Source organism: Camelina sativa, chromosome 20, assembly GCF_000633955.1.
Source record: "Camelina sativa cultivar DH55 chromosome 20, Cs, whole genome shotgun sequence".
NCBI classification, from domain to species: Eukaryota; Viridiplantae; Streptophyta; class Magnoliopsida; order Brassicales; family Brassicaceae; genus Camelina; species Camelina sativa.
The window spans coordinates 3,355,387-3,373,158 of NC_025704.1; the positions used below are offsets into that span (position 1 = coordinate 3,355,387).

Genomic DNA, 17,772 nt, shown 5'->3' on the forward strand with positions numbered 1-17,772 from the left:
CCTAAACCCTAAAACATAAAACATGATCCCTAAACCCAAAATGCTAAAATCTCAACATAAAACTCATACTTTGTAGGCCAAAACCGTAAACAAGCAAGACCGTTATCCCTGTAGCCTAACAACTAAACTCTAAACCCTAAACCCTAAGCAAGAAGTCAATGCATGGATACCCTGAATACTGTGGATACCATGGTTTCCACGGCATGTGTAATCTTGTTAAATGTGTTGAGTATCAACCCCGACAAACGCGTGGATACAATAGCGTGGTTACCCTCGTGGACTTTTATGTGTGTAGACTCGCATTTTATTAGACAGTATAATTCTCGAATTATTAAAGAATGAGTATCCAGAGGAGACTATTGGTTGGATACATTGGGAAGAAGAGGTAATTTGATGATAAAGTTAACCTTAATGTTATGACGGGTCAACAATTCAGTCTTTTAAAGCAATAATGGTAGAAGTTCATTACATGAAATTAAGAACAGACATGATGGTTGCAAAGTCGGAATTGTTCTTACAATCCTAAGACAGAAGCATTACATCTCTAGATAGGTAGAAGAAGATACAGTCGATACACCTCTCCCCATTGAATTCCTGCAGCGCCTCTTCAAATTGCCAAGCTTTTGAAAAAGTCCCCCTTCTCTTTGGCCGCATTTTGGTGATGTGGTACATAAGAGAGTCCGCCAGCAAATCAACATCACCAAACCGCGACTTCTTCTTGTAGTTCCAGTAAAAGTCCATATCCATAGTGCCTTCGCAGCTTTTCAACATTATCCACAACAGCTCAGCAACTGGGTAGACATGTTTAATCGTACTTACCACTGCAATTGCCTCTTTCAAAGCAGAACATTGAAATGCTAAGAATAAACTTTTCACATACAAAGCATATGGATTCTTCTCGTATAAGCACATCCCAAAGAAATCATGGTACACAGAATCAGGGCGTGCCCACTTAACGAAATCTGAATGGCGATCGAGCCTAACCAACGCAAGTGTTTCCGGCGAGTGAACCGCTACTCTACCAGCACGCCCTGCGACCAGCCAGTTCCTCAAATGTTTTATGCCATCCTGAGCTACGAAGCTTACAATTTTCGCAAGAATCAGAGCCGGGAAGTGTAGATCTCTACGTGTACGGATCTGCAAATTCGAATACAAGTTTATTCAGTACATTTCCCAGATCTAAACAATTATAGCTACGTAACAGTAAGTAAGAAGAGTGAAATAATAACATAGTGAAAAAGATACAGTAATTCGGGTTTTAGTTAGGAATATGGTAAATTGGGATTTAGTTAGAAAAATAGTTAGATAGAGAGGGTTAGAATGAGTAAGGAGAAAAATGTAAAAAAACTTAAGAAAAGTATATGTGTAGCAGAAAGTGGGTGTAGTGGTGAATAGTTTTTGAGAAAGTAGGTGTAGGTGCAAAAATCTCTTTTTTTTTTTCACTGAAGATTTTCATTATATCATACAAGGTGGAATACAGGAGTGGAATGCGTTTTTGAAATCCTAAAGCCGGAGGAAAACAGAGATATCCCCGGAAGCTTAAGCCCGATACTCGGGGAACATAAATTATAACACAAGAGCCAAAAGAGAAACTCTCAAAATCATCAAAGAAGCCGGAAGAAAACATAAGTCGCGGGACTACATTCTCAAGAGTCGATGTCGAAAAGATCCACAAACGCAGATGGAAGGGATCCAAGGATAGAGGCCACCGCAAAAAATTAACCCAACTGAGAACGAATACCTCGAACAAATAAGCATGGAACGCGAAACAAATTCCTAACCACCTAATCTTTAACCGAGAATCTAGATCTAGAACTTTGCATCACCACAAGAGGACACTGCCTACAAGAGTTTAGCCTTACAAGAACAGAAAAGGAACAGACCACGGAAGAAGACCTATTTATTTTTCTAATCTAAAGCGGTGAAAGGAAACTTAGTTTAAAGATTCAACGAACGGAAAAGAGGTAAAACGTAAGCTATCCTAAGCTAGACAAACAACCCGGCCGTAACTTCTTCAAGATCAAGAGCTAGACTATGACCCATACAAACCAATAGGCTAACGATAAGAGAGAATCATGGTTGCTTACACCATGGGCGGGGAAGACAACAAAACGGGAGAAGAGGCACAGAACCGGCGATCCTCCGAAGATCGACACCATCCCAACAAAATGATACTGCACTGAATTTCGGCTGGGACAGCCGGAAAAACGAACGGCAGACCTTAGCCAAAGGTCAGATTCACCGTCTACGAGACACGCCAGAACTGGATCTGCCTCACCAACACCGTGAAGAATCTTAACCACCGGACCACTTCGCACACCGAGATCTCAAGGCTTACAGTAAAACAAAGGAAAAACATAAACAGATCTAGAGTCCTCTCACAGCGCCGTGGTGGCCGCCGGAGAGGCAACACGGAGAAATATGGACGGCGGCGCGGCTAAACCTAAAATCGCTCGAGAGAGAAAAGAGGGAGGAGAGAGAAAAAACATCCAGTTACAAGATGTCTAAGTGTTACTTTTAGAGTGGATGAAGATGAATAGACACAAACTAAAAAAATGGAGCAGACGCAAAAGAAAGTCAGGTATAACTGAGATGCATTGCAACTGGTGGTGATGAGTTTTACTATCGTCAACTTGAGCTATTAGGGATGTTGTGTTTGTAGTCCATACTCCTTTTAAGTTTGAATCCCAATATATATTATAAAAGGGTAATTTCATTTTCTATATTTACTTTTATTTGACTTTTAATTGATTATATAAACTTTTATTTTATAGTTTTTATAGTTACTACTACGTTTGCTTTTAGTATTAACATAAAGAAAATGCAATTATTCAACCAAAATATATTATAAAGATAATTTAATTTGCTTACAATTAATATAGTAACATCAAAATTTGCTACTAAAATTCAACCAAAAGATATAGTAAATTACTTACAATTCTATTAATTTTTTCCAAATTAATAATTAGTTATATATTATTTTATGATAAATAATAATTCCGTGCGTATATGCATGGGGCAAATTACTAGTATTCCCTTAATTATATTACTCCCGGTCCGGTATGCAAGGAAATCGAAATGGAAACAAATTAAAAAGATTGAACCGTACCGTACCGTACAGTACCGGTTAGAAAACAAAGTTGGTCACTGAAATGGTTTTGTTTAGTCGTCGTCACTATCATCAGTTTTGAAATTCCCAGTCCCAGCTCCTCCCGATTCCCAGATTCGGTAGAGAAGATGAGTTTGACGGCCAACAAAACAATGCATTGAACGACCGGCGACTGAGAAATAATGTTGATATAGGGAATAAGGAGCTGGCACCGCACGTGTGAAGTCAAGGAGGTCAAGGATAAGAAGAGAATGTCACGTGTGCGATGAGCTGGGAGAAGTTGATGAAAAGCTGTCATCGTTACGGAATAAAGCTGTTACCGTTAACACTGTTAGTTAACAGGTTATATATGAGCACTTGTTAGCTCACGTTTTCTTTATGCCTTTGTTATCTGATTTGTAGAACTTTCTAGAACTCTCTCTTCCTCATCGTTTAGCTGGTTTCTCTCATCGAGATTCTTGCTGGTGAGATGACATTACTGCGTTTTACTTGAACGTTGTAATTGTTTATCGTTTATCTAAGTGTGAAATTTGTTGGTTTACTAATTACGTTATCAATTGGTATCAGAGCTAGCTTGTCCTCGGAATCAATGGTGGTGGAGACGAGATCTCAGCTTACTCGAGCTGAGGAAGTGATAGAAACAGGGCGATCGGAGGTTCCTCTGACGGAAGTTGCACTGGGGACTCAGATCACTCAGGTATTTGAACGTTTAGAAGTTGCGATTGCTGAACAAAATAAAAAACTTGAGGACAACATTGTCGATATGTTTGAAATGGTGAAGATAAGGACTGGTCAGCAATCGTCACCTCATGGGAAGCAAATCTGTGATGGTAGCGAACCGGTAAAATCGGCGTCACCGGAACGCTTAGTGGTAAGCTCTAGCCGTTGCAGAGGAGAAGGATCGGTGAATCGAAACAGGAGTGATGGATCAGGTTACCGAAACAGTGGAGATGACTCAGGTTTTCAACACCAAGGTGATGGGTTTGGATATCAGAACAAGGGTGATGGATCGGGTTATCAAAACAGAGGAGAGGGTTATGGTTACCAAAATAGGGGAGATGGGTATGGCTATCAGAACAGAGGTGAAGAAAGGGGTTATCAGAATCACTACGCAGGCGTGACTCGAGTGGGGAAGGTTGATTATCCCAGGTTTAATGGAGAATGGATATCGGAGTGGATCCTTAAGGTGGAGGACTTTTTTTCGCTTGATTTCACTCCAGGGGACTTCAAAGTCAAAATGGCTGCAATACACTTTGATGGTGATGCTGCAGATTGGCATCAATCGTTGATGCACTCACCGTTGGGAAGGAATGTGTTGCGTGATTGGCAAGCTTATAAGTTGTTGTTGCAGGAACGCTTTGAAGACGTGTTGGACGATCCTATCGCGGAGCTTAAACAACTGCAAGAGACAAATGGGATCGTTGAATATCTCCATCGCTTTGAGTTGATCAGGAACAGGTTGTCACTCTCGGAGGAGTACTTGATGAGAGCTTATTTGGCAGGACTCAGGTTGGATACGCAAATGCATATTCGCATGTTTCAACCTCAGTCAGTTCGCCAATGTCTAGTGCTTGGTCGGTTGTATGAGAAGGCTCATCCGCACCAAAAAGGAAGTTCAGGAGGGTGGTCGTCTGCGAAATCAAACTCTACGAGTCTTACAGTGAAGAATCAGGGAGTGGTTAAGCAAACTAACCAAGCTTCTGGGGGTAACACCGGGTTTCAGTCACCAAAGAACAGGAAGTTCTTGTCACAAGAGGAAATGAGTGAGCGACGAGCTAAAGGGTTGTGTTTCATATGTGATGAAAAATATACCCCGGAGCACTATCTTAAGCACAAGAAGACACAGGTGTTTATGATAGAAGTAGAAGAAGAAGTGGGGGAACAAGAATATTTTGAAGAGCAATATGAAACAGAAGATGAAAAAGACATGCCTCGGGTGTCAATAAGTGTTGTGTCAGGAGTTGCAGACTATCGGACAATCAAAGTAAGAGGAACGCATGGTAAGAAGGTGTTGTTTATTTTGTTGGATACGGGCTCCACACACAATTTCATAAACCCGAGCACTGCCAAGGCACTTGGTGTCACGGTACAATCTGCAGGGGTAGCAAGAGTAGCTGTTGCGGATGGTAGTAAGTTAGGAGTTCAAGGGAAGGTGTCTCAGTTTAAATGGTCATTTCAGGGGACAGCATTTAAAGATGATTTCATGTTGATACCATTGGGAGGCTGTGATATGGTTTTAGGGGTTCAATGGTTAGCTCCGCTGGGTGATACGACTTGGAACTTTCAGAAGTTAGAAATGGGTTTTTGGTGGAATAAGCAGAGGATTCTACTTCATGGAATCAAACAAGGGGCGGTAAGAACGTTAAAGGCTGCGAAGTTTAACAAGGCACAAGAAGAAGCAGTTCAAATATCAATGATATGTGCTCAAGCGGTAGAACCCCAGGAGGATATGATGTTGTGCGCAGTAGAGGATAATCACAACGAGAATGTTAGCAATGCAGCAGTCTTGGAGTTGAAGGAAAGCTTTGCAGATATATTTGCAGAGCCAACAGAGCTACCACCTTTTCGAGAAAACCACAATCATAAGATTGTGTTAAAAGAAGGAGCTGACCCAATTAACCAGAGGCCTTACCGTTATGCAGTTTATCAAAAGGATGAGATTGATAAAATTGTCAAAGACTTGTTAGCTGCAGGAACGATAAGAATGAGCTCAAGTCCATTTTCTTCACCAGTAGTCTTGGTTAAGAAGAAGGATGGAACGTGGAGGCTATGTGTAGATTACAGGGGGCTAAATGGTTTAACAATCAAGAATAGTTTCCCTATTCCCTTGATTGAGGATCTAATGGATGAGTTGGGGGGATCTGCAGTATTCTCTAAAATAGATTTACGGGCAGGTTATCACCAAGTTCGAATGGAACCAGCAGACATTCAAAAAACGGCTTTTAAGACTCATGGGGGGCACTTTGAATATCTAGTAATGCCCTTTGGGCTAACAAATGCCCCTGCAACATTTCAAGGCTTGATGAATTCGGTCTTCAAGGAGTTCCTTCGCAAGTTTGTTTTAATCTTTTTCGATGATATACTTGTGTACAGTTCTTCAATGACTGATCACATTGTTCATCTACAGAAAGTTTTCAACACAATGAGGGAACATAAGTTGTTTGCCAAAGAAAGTAAATGTGAGTTTGCCACAGCACAGGTTGAGTATTTGGGGCATTATATTGCTGCTGGTGGGGTGTCGACTGACCCCACCAAGGTCAATGCTGTGGCTGATTGGCCTCTTCCGTCTAACTTGAAGCAGCTTAGGGGGTTTTTAGGCCTGGCTGGTTACTACAGACGTTTTGTCAAGAACTTTGGAACCATTGCTAGGCCATTAACGCTGCTGACTAAGAAAGATGCTTTTACTTGGTCTGTAGAAGCTTCGGAGGCTTTCACGGCTCTGAAACAAGCTCTGTGTGAGGCTCCAGTTTTGGCATTCCCAAGGTTTGATAAACCATTTTTGGTCGAAACTGATGCCTGCACTAAAGGGATTGGGGCAGTTCTAATGCAAGAAGGTCACCCTTTGGCATTCATAAGTCGCCATTTGAAGGGTAAGCAGTTGAACTTATCTATCTATGAAAAGGAGCTGTTAGCGGTGGTTTTTGCAGTACAAAAATGGCGCCATTACTTGCTTCCCAATCACTTCATCATTAGAACAGATCAGCGCAGTCTCAAGTATCTTCTCGAGCAAAGGTTGAATACGCCAATACAACAACAGTGGCTTCCCAAGTTGCTTGAGTTTGATTACGAAATTCAATACCGTCAGGGAAAGGACAACATAGCCGCGGATGCCTTGTCGCGAGTGGAGGGAGCAGAAGTTCTTCACATGGCAATGTCAGTCTTAGAATGTGATTTACTCAAGGATATTCAAGCACATTATGCGACTGATGCTGAACTAAAGAAACTTATTGATGATTTGGCTGCTAACATTCCTGCTAAAAAGCATTACACTTGGACACAATCAATTTTGAGGAGAAAGACTAAGATTGTGGTACCAAATAACATTCAATTGCGGGATTCAATTCTGCAGTGGATGCATTGCTCAGGAACTGGCGGTCACTTGGGTCGAGATGCGACATATCAGAAAGTCAAAGGGTTGTTCTATTGGAAAGGAATGGCAGTGGACATCCAGAAGTATATTCGGAGTTGTGCTGTTTGCCAACAGTGTAAATACGATACGTCTGCGTATCCTGGTCTTCTGCAACCATTACCAATTCCGGAGACCATTTGGACAGATTTGTCTATGGATTTCATTGATGGTCTTCCTGACTCGGCTGGGAAAACGGTTATATTTGTGGTCGTTGACAGGTTAACTAAAGCTGCACACTTCATGGCTCTCGCACACCCTTACTCTGCAGTGACAGTGGCTCAAGCGTTTATGGATACAGTCTTTAAACTTCACGGATGCCCTCGCTCCATTGTCAGTGATAGGGATACTATCTTCGTAAGCACTTTTTGGAGAGAGTTATTCACACTGCAGGGTGTTGATTTGAAGTTTTCCAGCGCTTATCATCCTCAAAGTGATGGTCAAACGGAGGTAGTAAATCGCTGCTTAGAGACATATTTGAGGTGTATGTGTAGTGACAAACCTCACCTTTGGAGCAGTTGGCTTCCCCTTGCTGAATTCTGGTATAACACAAACTTTCATACCGCTACTCAAATGAGTCCATTCGAAGCTGTGTATGGTCAATCGCCTCCGGTGCATCTTCCTTATCTACCTGGAGAGTCCAAGGTTGCTGTGGTAGCTCGAAGTTTGCAGGAAAGGGAAAGTATGTTACTGATCTTAAAGTTCCACTTGTTGCGAGCTCAGCATCGGATGAAGCAGTTTGCGGATTCACACCGTACAGATCGCAGTTTTGAGATTGGGGACTCAGTGTTTGTCAAACACCAGCCATATCGCCAAGGTTCAGTTGTGGTCCGTTCTAATCAGAAGCTTTCCCCTAAGTATTTTGGGCCTTATAAGATTGTTGACCGTTGTGGTAAGGTTGCATACAAGCTACTGCTTCCAGGGGGCTCACAAATTCACCCTGTGTTCCATGTTTCACAGCTGAAAGCGGTAGTTGGTCAGGTGCTTACTTCGACCCAACTGCCCTCTATTGTGGTAGACGTTCTGGTTAAAGCCCCTGTCTCTATCTTGGACCGGAAAATGGTGAAGCGGCAAGGTCGTGCGGTTACAATGGTTTTGGTACAGTGGACAAACGAGACTGCAGAAGAGGCTACATGGGAATATCTTTATGACTTGCAGAGGAAGTTTCCAGCCTTTGAACCTTGTGGGCAAGGTTCTCCAGACAGGGGAGTTGTGATATAGGGAATAAGGAGCTGGCACCGCACGTGTGAAGTCAAGGAGGTCAAGGATAAGAAGAGAATGTCACGTGTGCGATGAGCTGGGAGAAGTTGATGAAAAGCTGTCATCGTTACGGAATAAAGCTGTTACCGTTAACACTGTTAGTTAACAGGTTATATATGAGCACTTGTTAGCTCACGTTTTCTTTATGCCTTTGTTATCTGATTTGTAGAACTTTCTAGAACTCTCTCTTCCTCATCGTTTAGCTGGTTTCTCTCATCGAGATTCTTGCTGGTGAGATGACATTACTGCGTTTTACTTGAACGTTGTAATTGTTTATCGTTTATCTAAGTGTGAAATTTGTTGGTTTACTAATTACGTTATCAAATGTCTGCGGCCACTCCGTCTCCGATTTGCGCGCGATTGAGGCCGAGTGGCCGGCCTGCTCTGCTCTGCTCCAACCAAGCGCCGCCGCATGTATATGGTTAGGGTTTAGGGCATGGGTGGAGGAGGGCATGGCGTCTCACGGTGTGTTTCTCTCGCCGTTACAGGTAAAAAAAAAAAAAAGTTCACCTAACTCTAATCAGTAATCACAAAGATGGAACCTGCTGATAGAAGTTCCTTGAGTGGATTGAGAGAGATGAGGTGATAATTCAATCTTTCTTAGGCTGGTCAGAGTAATAGGCAGGGGTCAATTTTAAACTCCAATCTTGGATGATGAGACTGTGTCTTCGATTGCAGGGTAACTTTGAGAGTGACTCTGCTTTTTTTTTTTGGATTTTAATTTACAAACAAAACCGTTTCTTTCTGTGCTCATAGTTGTTCTGAATTGCATTTGCTTGCTTGACTTTTTTTTGTTTGACTAGATGCTCAGTGTCCAACACTGTTCTTATTGTCTCTTCGTCTTTGTTTCTCTTAGCAATACACGTTACGTTCCCATCTTCTCTGTCTATTTCTCACCATGATGATTGATATCATTAGTGTTGTAAGCTATCTAAAAATCTTCAAAAACGTTTTTTATGATGTAGTTTGAATAGTTTTATTGGTGTTTTATTCCAACAAGGATGAAATCTGAATGCATATACTGTCTCTTTCGATTCCTTGAATCTGTAAAGTGCTCACCTTTTGGCGCAAGTTTGTGGCTTTTTGTCTCCCTACTAAGCCATTCAGAACTTAGCTTATCAAAAGAGAACATAAATAAACATGACTCACTCTTTCGCTTTGGGTTTTGTTTGCACGAATCTGTTCAAAAGTTTCCTAAACTATTTGTCCGCTTCTTGAAGATTTGGCTGTAAGACGATCCGCATATGCCAGTGTGGAGATAGATTTTCACTATCAATTTTGCTTAGTGTGAGGAGTTTATCTAAACGATCCGCAGGTGTTTCATGGATTTCTCATCAATGCTCCTTCTTTTTAAGGTACCTGAACATTAGAGACCACTACAGTAACCTTTTTAATGTCTATGTTGTTATATTGATATTCTTTGTTTATGGAAATCCAGGGAACACAGATTCAGGCAACCATGTTTAACGCAGCTGCAGAAGAAGTAGTTTTGTGACAGATTTGAGATGGGAAAGGTTTACTACTATATATCCAGGGGATCTCTTAAGCTTTGCTAATAAGCAGTTTAACACGGTTCAGAATGATTATGAGACGACTCTAAATGAGAAATCAGAGGTTGAAGAAGCTATAGCTGGCAACGAAGAAATGTTTACCCCTGACAATATAGTTCACTTTTGTGCCCATTGATGAGTTGGGTGCATACGTAAATCAGAAAGACCTTATCGGTAAGAGCTGTTTCCTGTTTCTTCTTGTTAAAGTTTTTGGTTTATGATGATATATTTAGTGACTTCAATGTTATTTCATTTCCAGATGTTATTGGTGTCGTTCAAAGTGTATCTCCTACCATGAGCATGATAAGAATGAAGATGTGATCTCTTCTTTCTTATCTCTCTCAATCCTAGTTACAAACTCAAACCCTAATCGACAAGCATGGATCTCCAAACTCATCTTCTAAGAACAGAGAACGCAGTCTCTAACAAACTCACACAATTCTGATCACGCAGGATAGTGTTTACAATACTATTCTATCTCTATTTATACTCTACATTGTTCTCAGTCTTCTCTTTAGCTCCTCTCACGTGCTACTCATGTGCTTATCAGAGCATTAGAAGGAGGAATGACAATGAGATGATCACAAAAGGCGAATGTCGAGGCTGTTTGTTATCAATCCGAGTGTCTACTAAGGTTCTCTTGCCTCAGCCTGACAAATCTCTTTGTGTTCCAACGTCTCAAACGTAAGCTTTTGTTATTCTGAACTCAGTTCTATGCAAAAATGTAGTCAAAAGATCTAAACAGTAATTAATCCTTTTCTGTCATTTTAATACTACTCTGGTTGTTCGCTTCAATTGCAGATTCCATACCATGCAGACACTTTCGTCTTTCTTTCTTGACCATCTAGAGATGTGTACATGATCTGGTGGAGTTTACTTACCCACCCACCCGCTCCAACACTTCCGAGTTCTCAAGCTTAAGTTGGTATGTAGTATTCAGATTCCTTAAAGTGTGTGTGTGTGTGTGTGTGTGATAAAAACTGAATTGTGATGCTCAAAAGTACTCACTCCACCATGCACATAACAATTTTTATTATAGTGGCTGTTTTTCCAAAGAAAGTAGATAAATTTTAGCAAGAGAGATTCAATTTCCATTATAGAATAAACTAAGACATCAAGATAACATTAAAACGGAATTAGGATTGAGGTGGGATGAAGTAAGGGGCTGGGTAAATGGCAGATCTCTGAACCATTTGATAATCACGAACCATGGTATTATCCCAAATATTGAATTTTCCGTAGTTATGGGTGCCCAGGAAATAGATGAAGTTTGGAGATAGGCCATGCAAGCTAGCCTTGACACAGAAAGGTTCACCTTTGTGGGAGAGAAAAATACAGAGATCTCCAATATCAAAAGTCAAGATAGCCGCATCATGATAAGTCGAATCATCATCCTCGCATCTCCGGGATATATCGAACACAAAGAAACGCTCTGAATGTACGATCCCGAGTGAGAAGCGTCTTGTGTACCACCTAACCAAAAAAGTTACACCTGTGGGTGAGTCCACCAAGTGTTCGGTCCTGCAATATGGAAGCATCCGGTCCCACTCTGTCTGCAGAAACTCGTGTAAGTATGGAAAATACAAGTCGCACGCTATGTGTTTTTCTTCAATATCCCAATATCCTAAACGTGAGCATCCAGAACCCAGCATGCAGAACATCTTGTCTCTGCTTGAATACATGACTCGGGAGGAGAAGAAGTCTGGATCTTCGACTCTGATGTTGACCCACTCCGAGCTGTCTTTTCGAGCAGGCCTAAATAAGCTGAGCTGAGGTCCCAGGAACTTGACGGCCACGATGCAATCATCGTCCTCAGGAGAAGAGGAGGACATGGCCATTGGCAATGAGGCAGAGTTACAAAAGGAGGTAGTGAGATTCGCTTCGGGTCTGAATCAGAAGCACTCGGGTTTAGGTCATCTTGGAGACACACAACGCCGTCTCTCAAAGTAGCCACCCACCCATGAGATGCTCCTATTGTTCCCGTTGATTTCAACAAATCCATTGGCACAGTCTTCTTCAAAACCTCTTTCCCAACACCAGGAGCAATAAAATCCTTATGCATATTATTTACAAAATCCTTCAAACCACAAGGAGAAGCACTGAAATTGCAAATGACGAGTTTACCGACATCCCCATCTCTGGAAGTAGATCCACAATGTTCGGCCCCGACGATGTGACACAGAGGGGTCTCCGACAAGAATCGAACACCACCGAGGTGGTGTCTCTAGAGAGTGCAGAGTAATATCATCAGACATGAGCAGAAGAAGAAGAAAGCAATACAAAACAATTTACGTACGGGGAGAGAAGCTTACATTTACAAGTGGAGGTGATTGCCTCCTAAGACAAAGCCTGGAGAGAAGCAGAGATCTCATAGTGTATTTTTGGTGGAGATAAGAAGAAAAGAAACGCTGGTAATAATGCCCTCCATTAAATAAAATGAGTATTTTCCTTGTCCACCAAGTCTTATTCTAGGAAACTTAATTACACTTACCTTTGTTGCAATTTCAACAAGTTTCACCATTAAATAAGGGTGAAAGCTTTCTCAGTAGGCTCAAAGGCGATTTGATCAAACAATTTGATAGTAGGAGAAGCTATATAGCAGAGGAATCAAGTTTTGCAGAGCCATGGGTACATCAATCGCAGAATCTAAACCAGGGAGATTAAATCTCGGTTAAGTGTTTGAGAAATTAAAAAATCTCGGTTAAATGTCTAACCAATCCATTATCTGTGACCGGTTTAATTTCGGAGTCAATTGTTTTCATATTGTTTGCCCAAATCTGTATTTCTCCAAAGGTAAAGCTCTCTCTCTCTCTCTCTCATCAATGGCGAAATCAGCGGCGACGGCGGCTTCCTCGCTTGTGCAAAACCTGAGACGATTCATCAAGAAGCCATGGCAAATCACCGGGCCTTGCGCTCACCCTGAATACCTCGAAGCTGTTCCCAAGGCCACCGAGTATCGTCTCCGATGCCCCGCAACGACTGATGAAGAGGCCATCGTGCCTACCTCGGATCCCGAAACTGTATACAACATCGTATACCACGGCCGAGATCAGCGCCGAAACCGCCCACAGATCCGGCGATACCTATTGAAGAAGGACAACGTGGTTCAGATGATGAACGAGAAGAAGACGTTCGACGTCTCCGACTTCCCTAATGTTTACCTGACTACCACAGTCGAAGAGGATTTGAACACGCGTGGCGGAGGCTACGTCAAATAAACAGGTGATTTTGCCGCATGAGAGCTAAGGGATCAATAAGATTATCAAATGTGTTTGTTCGTATTCAATTCATTATTCAAGGATTGAGCTAATTATTAGATTTAGTTTCGTGTGGTCATAAGCAAATGGGATAGTAAATGGTTCGTGTGAGGAAGATTTTGGTGTTGTTCAATTAGGTCCTGCACAATTTGTTGAAATAGATTTTAGAGTTAGCATTGAGTTGGAACTAATGGTTTTTTGTTGGTATAGTGCATTGTGTCCTTCACATGATGTTTGATGTAGGTTTTCTCAACTTCTCACTGATGTTGTAGTATCCCAGAGAGTATGAGTTTGTCATTTTGGTCTTTTGATTAGATGAATTTTGTAATGCGGAATTAGTTTTGTTGTGATAATGCTGATATACTTTTGAAGTAGTATGAAGAAATAGGAAGTTAGGCAAACAAGTTAATATTAGAGTTATGGAGAACCTATTGAATCAGCTAGCTGCTGAGTCCTAATTAGTTAAGATAATGTATCCCTTTTTGTGCTTCAGCCTACAGTTTAATACTTGCTGAAACAGTTTAGTACTTGAGATGTTCATGTTGTATCCACTTTGCTTTGTTTTTTTCCCATTTATCCTGACTGAATGTGTTTGTATTTTTTTTTGCAGAGGGTTCTTTCATCTTGTCTTTCTCTTGTAATCTCGTGATGGGCGAAAGACTGCGTTTGATATTTCTTTACCGACAAAAAATCTCTCCCTTGTTTGCTTTTGTGTAATAAGATTTCTAGTAGCTTTATGAACTACAAAACACTTCATTCTCCTTCAGAATAACCAGATTGTTGTTCAGTCGTATTCCCTATGTTTATGATGAACCCGTGATTGTTTGAAGTTTGAGTGATTTAGAAACGGTTGATAATGTAACACAAAGAGAAAAAGAGTTAATAGTCTCTGTGTTCTTGTGGACCCTTTTTTCTCTGCAGCAGTGACTCAGAGAAGAAGAAGAAGCAGCAGAAACTGTGACAAGCCATTATGCTACCAAACTGGCAATCTCTATGTTCTCCATGAATTTTACCCCAAACTACTGTTCCTTCACCTCTTTTGCTTCTGTCTATGGCAAGGACGTGTCACTGTCTCTCTCTCTCTCTCGGCATGAGCCTTTTGCATTTACTGCTGTACAGACCGAGAACGACGGCTCAGGATTAAAAGAAAAGGAGTAGAGTGTTTAGCAATTTTGGGTCCAAAAATGTCTGTGTGTCTCTCTGTGTCTAGGTGACATGCATACGTCATCATATGCACGTATTCCAACTTTTGGTCTAAATGGGGACACATCGGCGTGACCAAACTCTGATAAGAAGAAGTTTCTTTACCGGTCTCAGAGAATATGGTAGAAGAATAGAACGGTTTACTTGAAATTGGTTTGTGGTTTTAATTAGTCAAGAAAAATCAGTTCGTAATCATTGGGTTCAGCTAATTAAACCACTATTTTATAATCCAGTTCAATTGTATTAACTGAAAAAATGGTTCATCTTTGACACTATCACTAGTAGTATGAAATAATTGAAATTGGAATCGTTCAGACACACAAATTTCTAGGAATAATTAAGAGGTCCAAAACTATTTTCATATATATTCATGAATATCGCAGAATCCAACGCACTCAAAATTAACAAAATTTGAAACTGAAGTCCCACCATCGTCATTAAACTTAGATCAGCTGATCTTTAGGTCCCAACTAGAGAAACTTCTCATCAGTCACTGATACATATACGCAGAGATCTGTTTTTACACCTTTTTATATGCAGCTAATAATTTTTCGTAAAGCGTGTGATCCGATAAAAGCGTTTATACTGTATATAGGAGAAAAGCAAAACAGTTATTGGCTAGGGTACAGTGAAATTTAATTAGCATTATGGTAGAATTAAAAAGTGGGAATTATACATACTGCAAAAAAAACACGTACTCTTGAGTCTTGAGTCTTGAGTCTTGAGTGTTGAACCTTGGTCCATCCTCCATCTAAGACCAACTATATATACTCGCTATCAATCTAAATGCCTACTAATAAAATGTACAACATAAGCATGCGTATCCGCGCGTGTAGAACTAAAATTGGTATTATCTCAGGAAGAAAATCAAAAAGGTAAAAAAATCCTAATTTCTACTAGTTTTGGGGCTCAGCATTTACTGATTTACGTACTATATAATTGACTTTCTTCTTTAATTAGTTCCTAATGTATGAGTTGGTTCTTAGTAACTTCGAACTACAGTTTCGATTTGAAATATATGTAAAAAAGGGTGAGATACTATGTAATGAAAATGTAATTATCTTATAAAAGTGTTTTCTATGGAACGGAGTCAAATATATATTTAAGACATAAATAAATACGAAGTTGCAGTCTCTGAATAATTAGATAAAAGTGACGTCAAGAAAAAGAAAGTAGATATATACATGTATATACATTTTGATTATATATTTTTTTAAAATTTGATATCTATCATTAGTGTATGTGTGGGTGAAACCATAACATCTTTCTTTCCATCAAAAAAAGAAAAAGAAACAAAAAAAAAAAAAGACATGTGGATAAGAGTGTCTATAGTCTATGCACTACATAAAATGCTCCTTTTTCAATCTTTGTGTATAAATTCCTTTCATACTGTACCCAACTAAAACCCTAGTGATTGGAGTATATATATACTGTAAATACGGGGGGTATCATTCCTTGCTCAGCCTCGGTCATATATTATTCACTTTTAGTTTTTTTTTTGTGTGTTTTATATAACGAGAGAAACCAAATTATAAGTGTTCTAGGTACTTGACGAAGAAACTAGCTCGATCTGTCTAAACACAACGACTTTTATCAAGCTTATCGATCGGTTTCTCTCTGTGTAAGATTTGTATCACCTCAATTCTATTATTTAATTTTGAATCACCTCAATTCTATTATTTCACTGTCAAGTTTAATTAGTAATCTGCCAATAGCATTATTATTTTCCATATTAATTAAAGATGTTTTTCATGCTTCCTAAAACCTACAAATATTTCGTAAATTTAACAAATTGTGATTACAATATTATCGTTTCTTCTGTTTTTTGTTTTCAGATCCGTAAAGTATAATTATATAATCAATTATGGACATGAGATTGAACCCTTCGAGAGAGGACATGATCAGATTTAAACAAGAAGTTGAAGATCATAACCAACCGAGTTCTTTGTCCTTGTCGAGGCAACGATGGAACAATCCGAGGATCGTACGAGTCTCGAGAACATTCGGAGGCAAAGACCGACACAGTAAAGTGTTTACAGTTCGTGGTATCCGAGACAGGAGGATAAGGTTGTCGGTGATGACAGCAATTCAGGTTTACGACCTTCAAGAACGACTAGGGCTGAGTCAGCCTAGCAAAGTCATTGATTGGCTATTAGAAGCTGCCAAAAACGACGTCGATTTGCTTCCTCCTTTGCAATTCCCACCTGGGCTTCATCAAGTCATTAACCCTAATCTCAATGGCTTAGGAGAATCTTTTCCTGGGGTCTTCGAAAGTTTCGATCTTGGAAGCTGCTCCAACCGAGAAAACTTGGATCTTGAGAAGATGAAATGGGTTAAATTCGATCAAGACAGTAATCTTGATGGGTTCGACATCGATCATCATCACGATGTCTCGAATTCAATCCAAAGCAACAAGGTTTATTTCCCTACTACTACTACTACTTCGTCTAGCAGCTCTTATCACTACAACCTTGGGCATCTCCAACAGTCTCTATTGGACCAATCTGGTAATGTTACTGTCGCCTTTTCCAATAATAGTAATCTCAATCCGCCGGCTGTGGAAACAGTGAGTTCTCTATTTCCAAGGTACCCTTCGTTTATCGGTGGTGGTCAACTTCAACTCTTTAGCGAAAACTCGAACTCGTCCAACCAAACGGATCGTGTGGAGTAATTTCAGCCCTTATAGTCTCTAGACTCTTACATAAGCTGATGATTTGTAGTCATGAATGACATTTATTACTACATATACATAGATACAATTTTACTATGGTTTAATGGTTATTTGTTGAATTTAGTAGTCGTCACATGCGTGTAAATTTCGTACTTTTGGTAATATTTGGAATATGTACATACATTTTTGGATTATTTAAATGATAATTATATTTCTTGTAGCGAGAATGAATATAAGTTAGAGATATGTTTGTTTGTAGTGCCTATAACACATTGGCTTCATTGCATGCCAAACCCTAGCTTGTTCACATGTCTACAACCACATGCATGTGTATATCAGTATATACAAAATATACATGAGACATCATATATTATATATATATATATGTTGATCAGATTAGAAATCCTTAATCAATGCATGTAATTTGATGTGTATGTAGGGTGTCATGAGTAGCTTAGCATATAAATAAAATCCAATCGAACCAATGTATTTTAGTCTTGTTTTCTTACAAGTTAACATATATATACAATAATTCTCTGAAACCAAATCTGCCGGCCGAAAGGTCTCTTCCAAGGATTTACGACGGTGAAAATGTA

General features: G+C 40.1%; 3 protein-coding genes across 3 annotated transcripts; 2 read left to right on the forward strand and 1 right to left on the reverse strand.

The window, feature by feature from the left end:
- On the reverse strand, positions 523-2,659 carry LOC104772163. Its single transcript, XM_010496807.1, has 2 exons — positions 2,088-2,659; positions 523-1,137 (listed from the first exon to the last, which is right to left on the reverse strand). The coding sequence occupies exons 1-2, from the start codon at positions 2,157-2,159 to the stop codon at positions 523-525; spliced, it is 687 nt and encodes a 228-aa protein (XP_010495109.1). The 5' UTR covers positions 2,160-2,659.
- LOC104769009 (transposon Tf2-1 polyprotein) lies at positions 3,121-14,190 on the forward strand. Its single transcript, XM_010493124.2, has 10 exons — positions 3,121-3,573; positions 3,677-8,983; positions 9,716-9,850; positions 9,934-10,219; positions 10,305-10,729; positions 10,847-10,970; positions 11,288-11,612; positions 11,695-12,456; positions 12,558-13,267; positions 13,913-14,190. The coding sequence occupies exon 2, from the start codon at positions 3,699-3,701 to the stop codon at positions 8,454-8,456; it is 4,758 nt and encodes a 1,585-aa protein (XP_010491426.2). The 5' UTR covers positions 3,121-3,573; positions 3,677-3,698; the 3' UTR covers positions 8,457-8,983; positions 9,716-9,850; positions 9,934-10,219; positions 10,305-10,729; positions 10,847-10,970; positions 11,288-11,612; positions 11,695-12,456; positions 12,558-13,267; positions 13,913-14,190.
- On the forward strand, positions 15,832-17,370 carry LOC104769010 (transcription factor TCP17). Its single transcript, XM_010493125.2, has 2 exons — positions 15,832-16,126; positions 16,341-17,370. Exon 2 carries the CDS (start codon positions 16,370-16,372, stop codon positions 17,174-17,176), a length of 807 nt encoding a protein of 268 aa, XP_010491427.1. The 5' UTR covers positions 15,832-16,126; positions 16,341-16,369; the 3' UTR covers positions 17,177-17,370.

Bases quoted from the DNA above. Each gene is read 5' to 3' on its own strand.
- LOC104769010 (XM_010493125.2), top strand. From the start codon at position 16,370: ATGGACATGAGATTGAACCCTTCGAGAGAGGACATGATCAGATTTAAA.
- LOC104772163 (XM_010496807.1), bottom strand. From the start codon at position 2,159: ATGGTGTCGATCTTCGGAGGATCGCCGGTTCTGTGCCTCTTCTCCCGT. The intron at 1,138-2,087 runs GTAAGCAACCAT...TCGAATTTGCAG, and splicing joins TTGTCTTCCCCGCCCATGGT to ATCCGTACACGTAGAGATCT.
- LOC104769009 (XM_010493124.2), top strand. From the start codon at position 3,699: ATGGTGGTGGAGACGAGATCTCAGCTTACTCGAGCTGAGGAAGTGATA.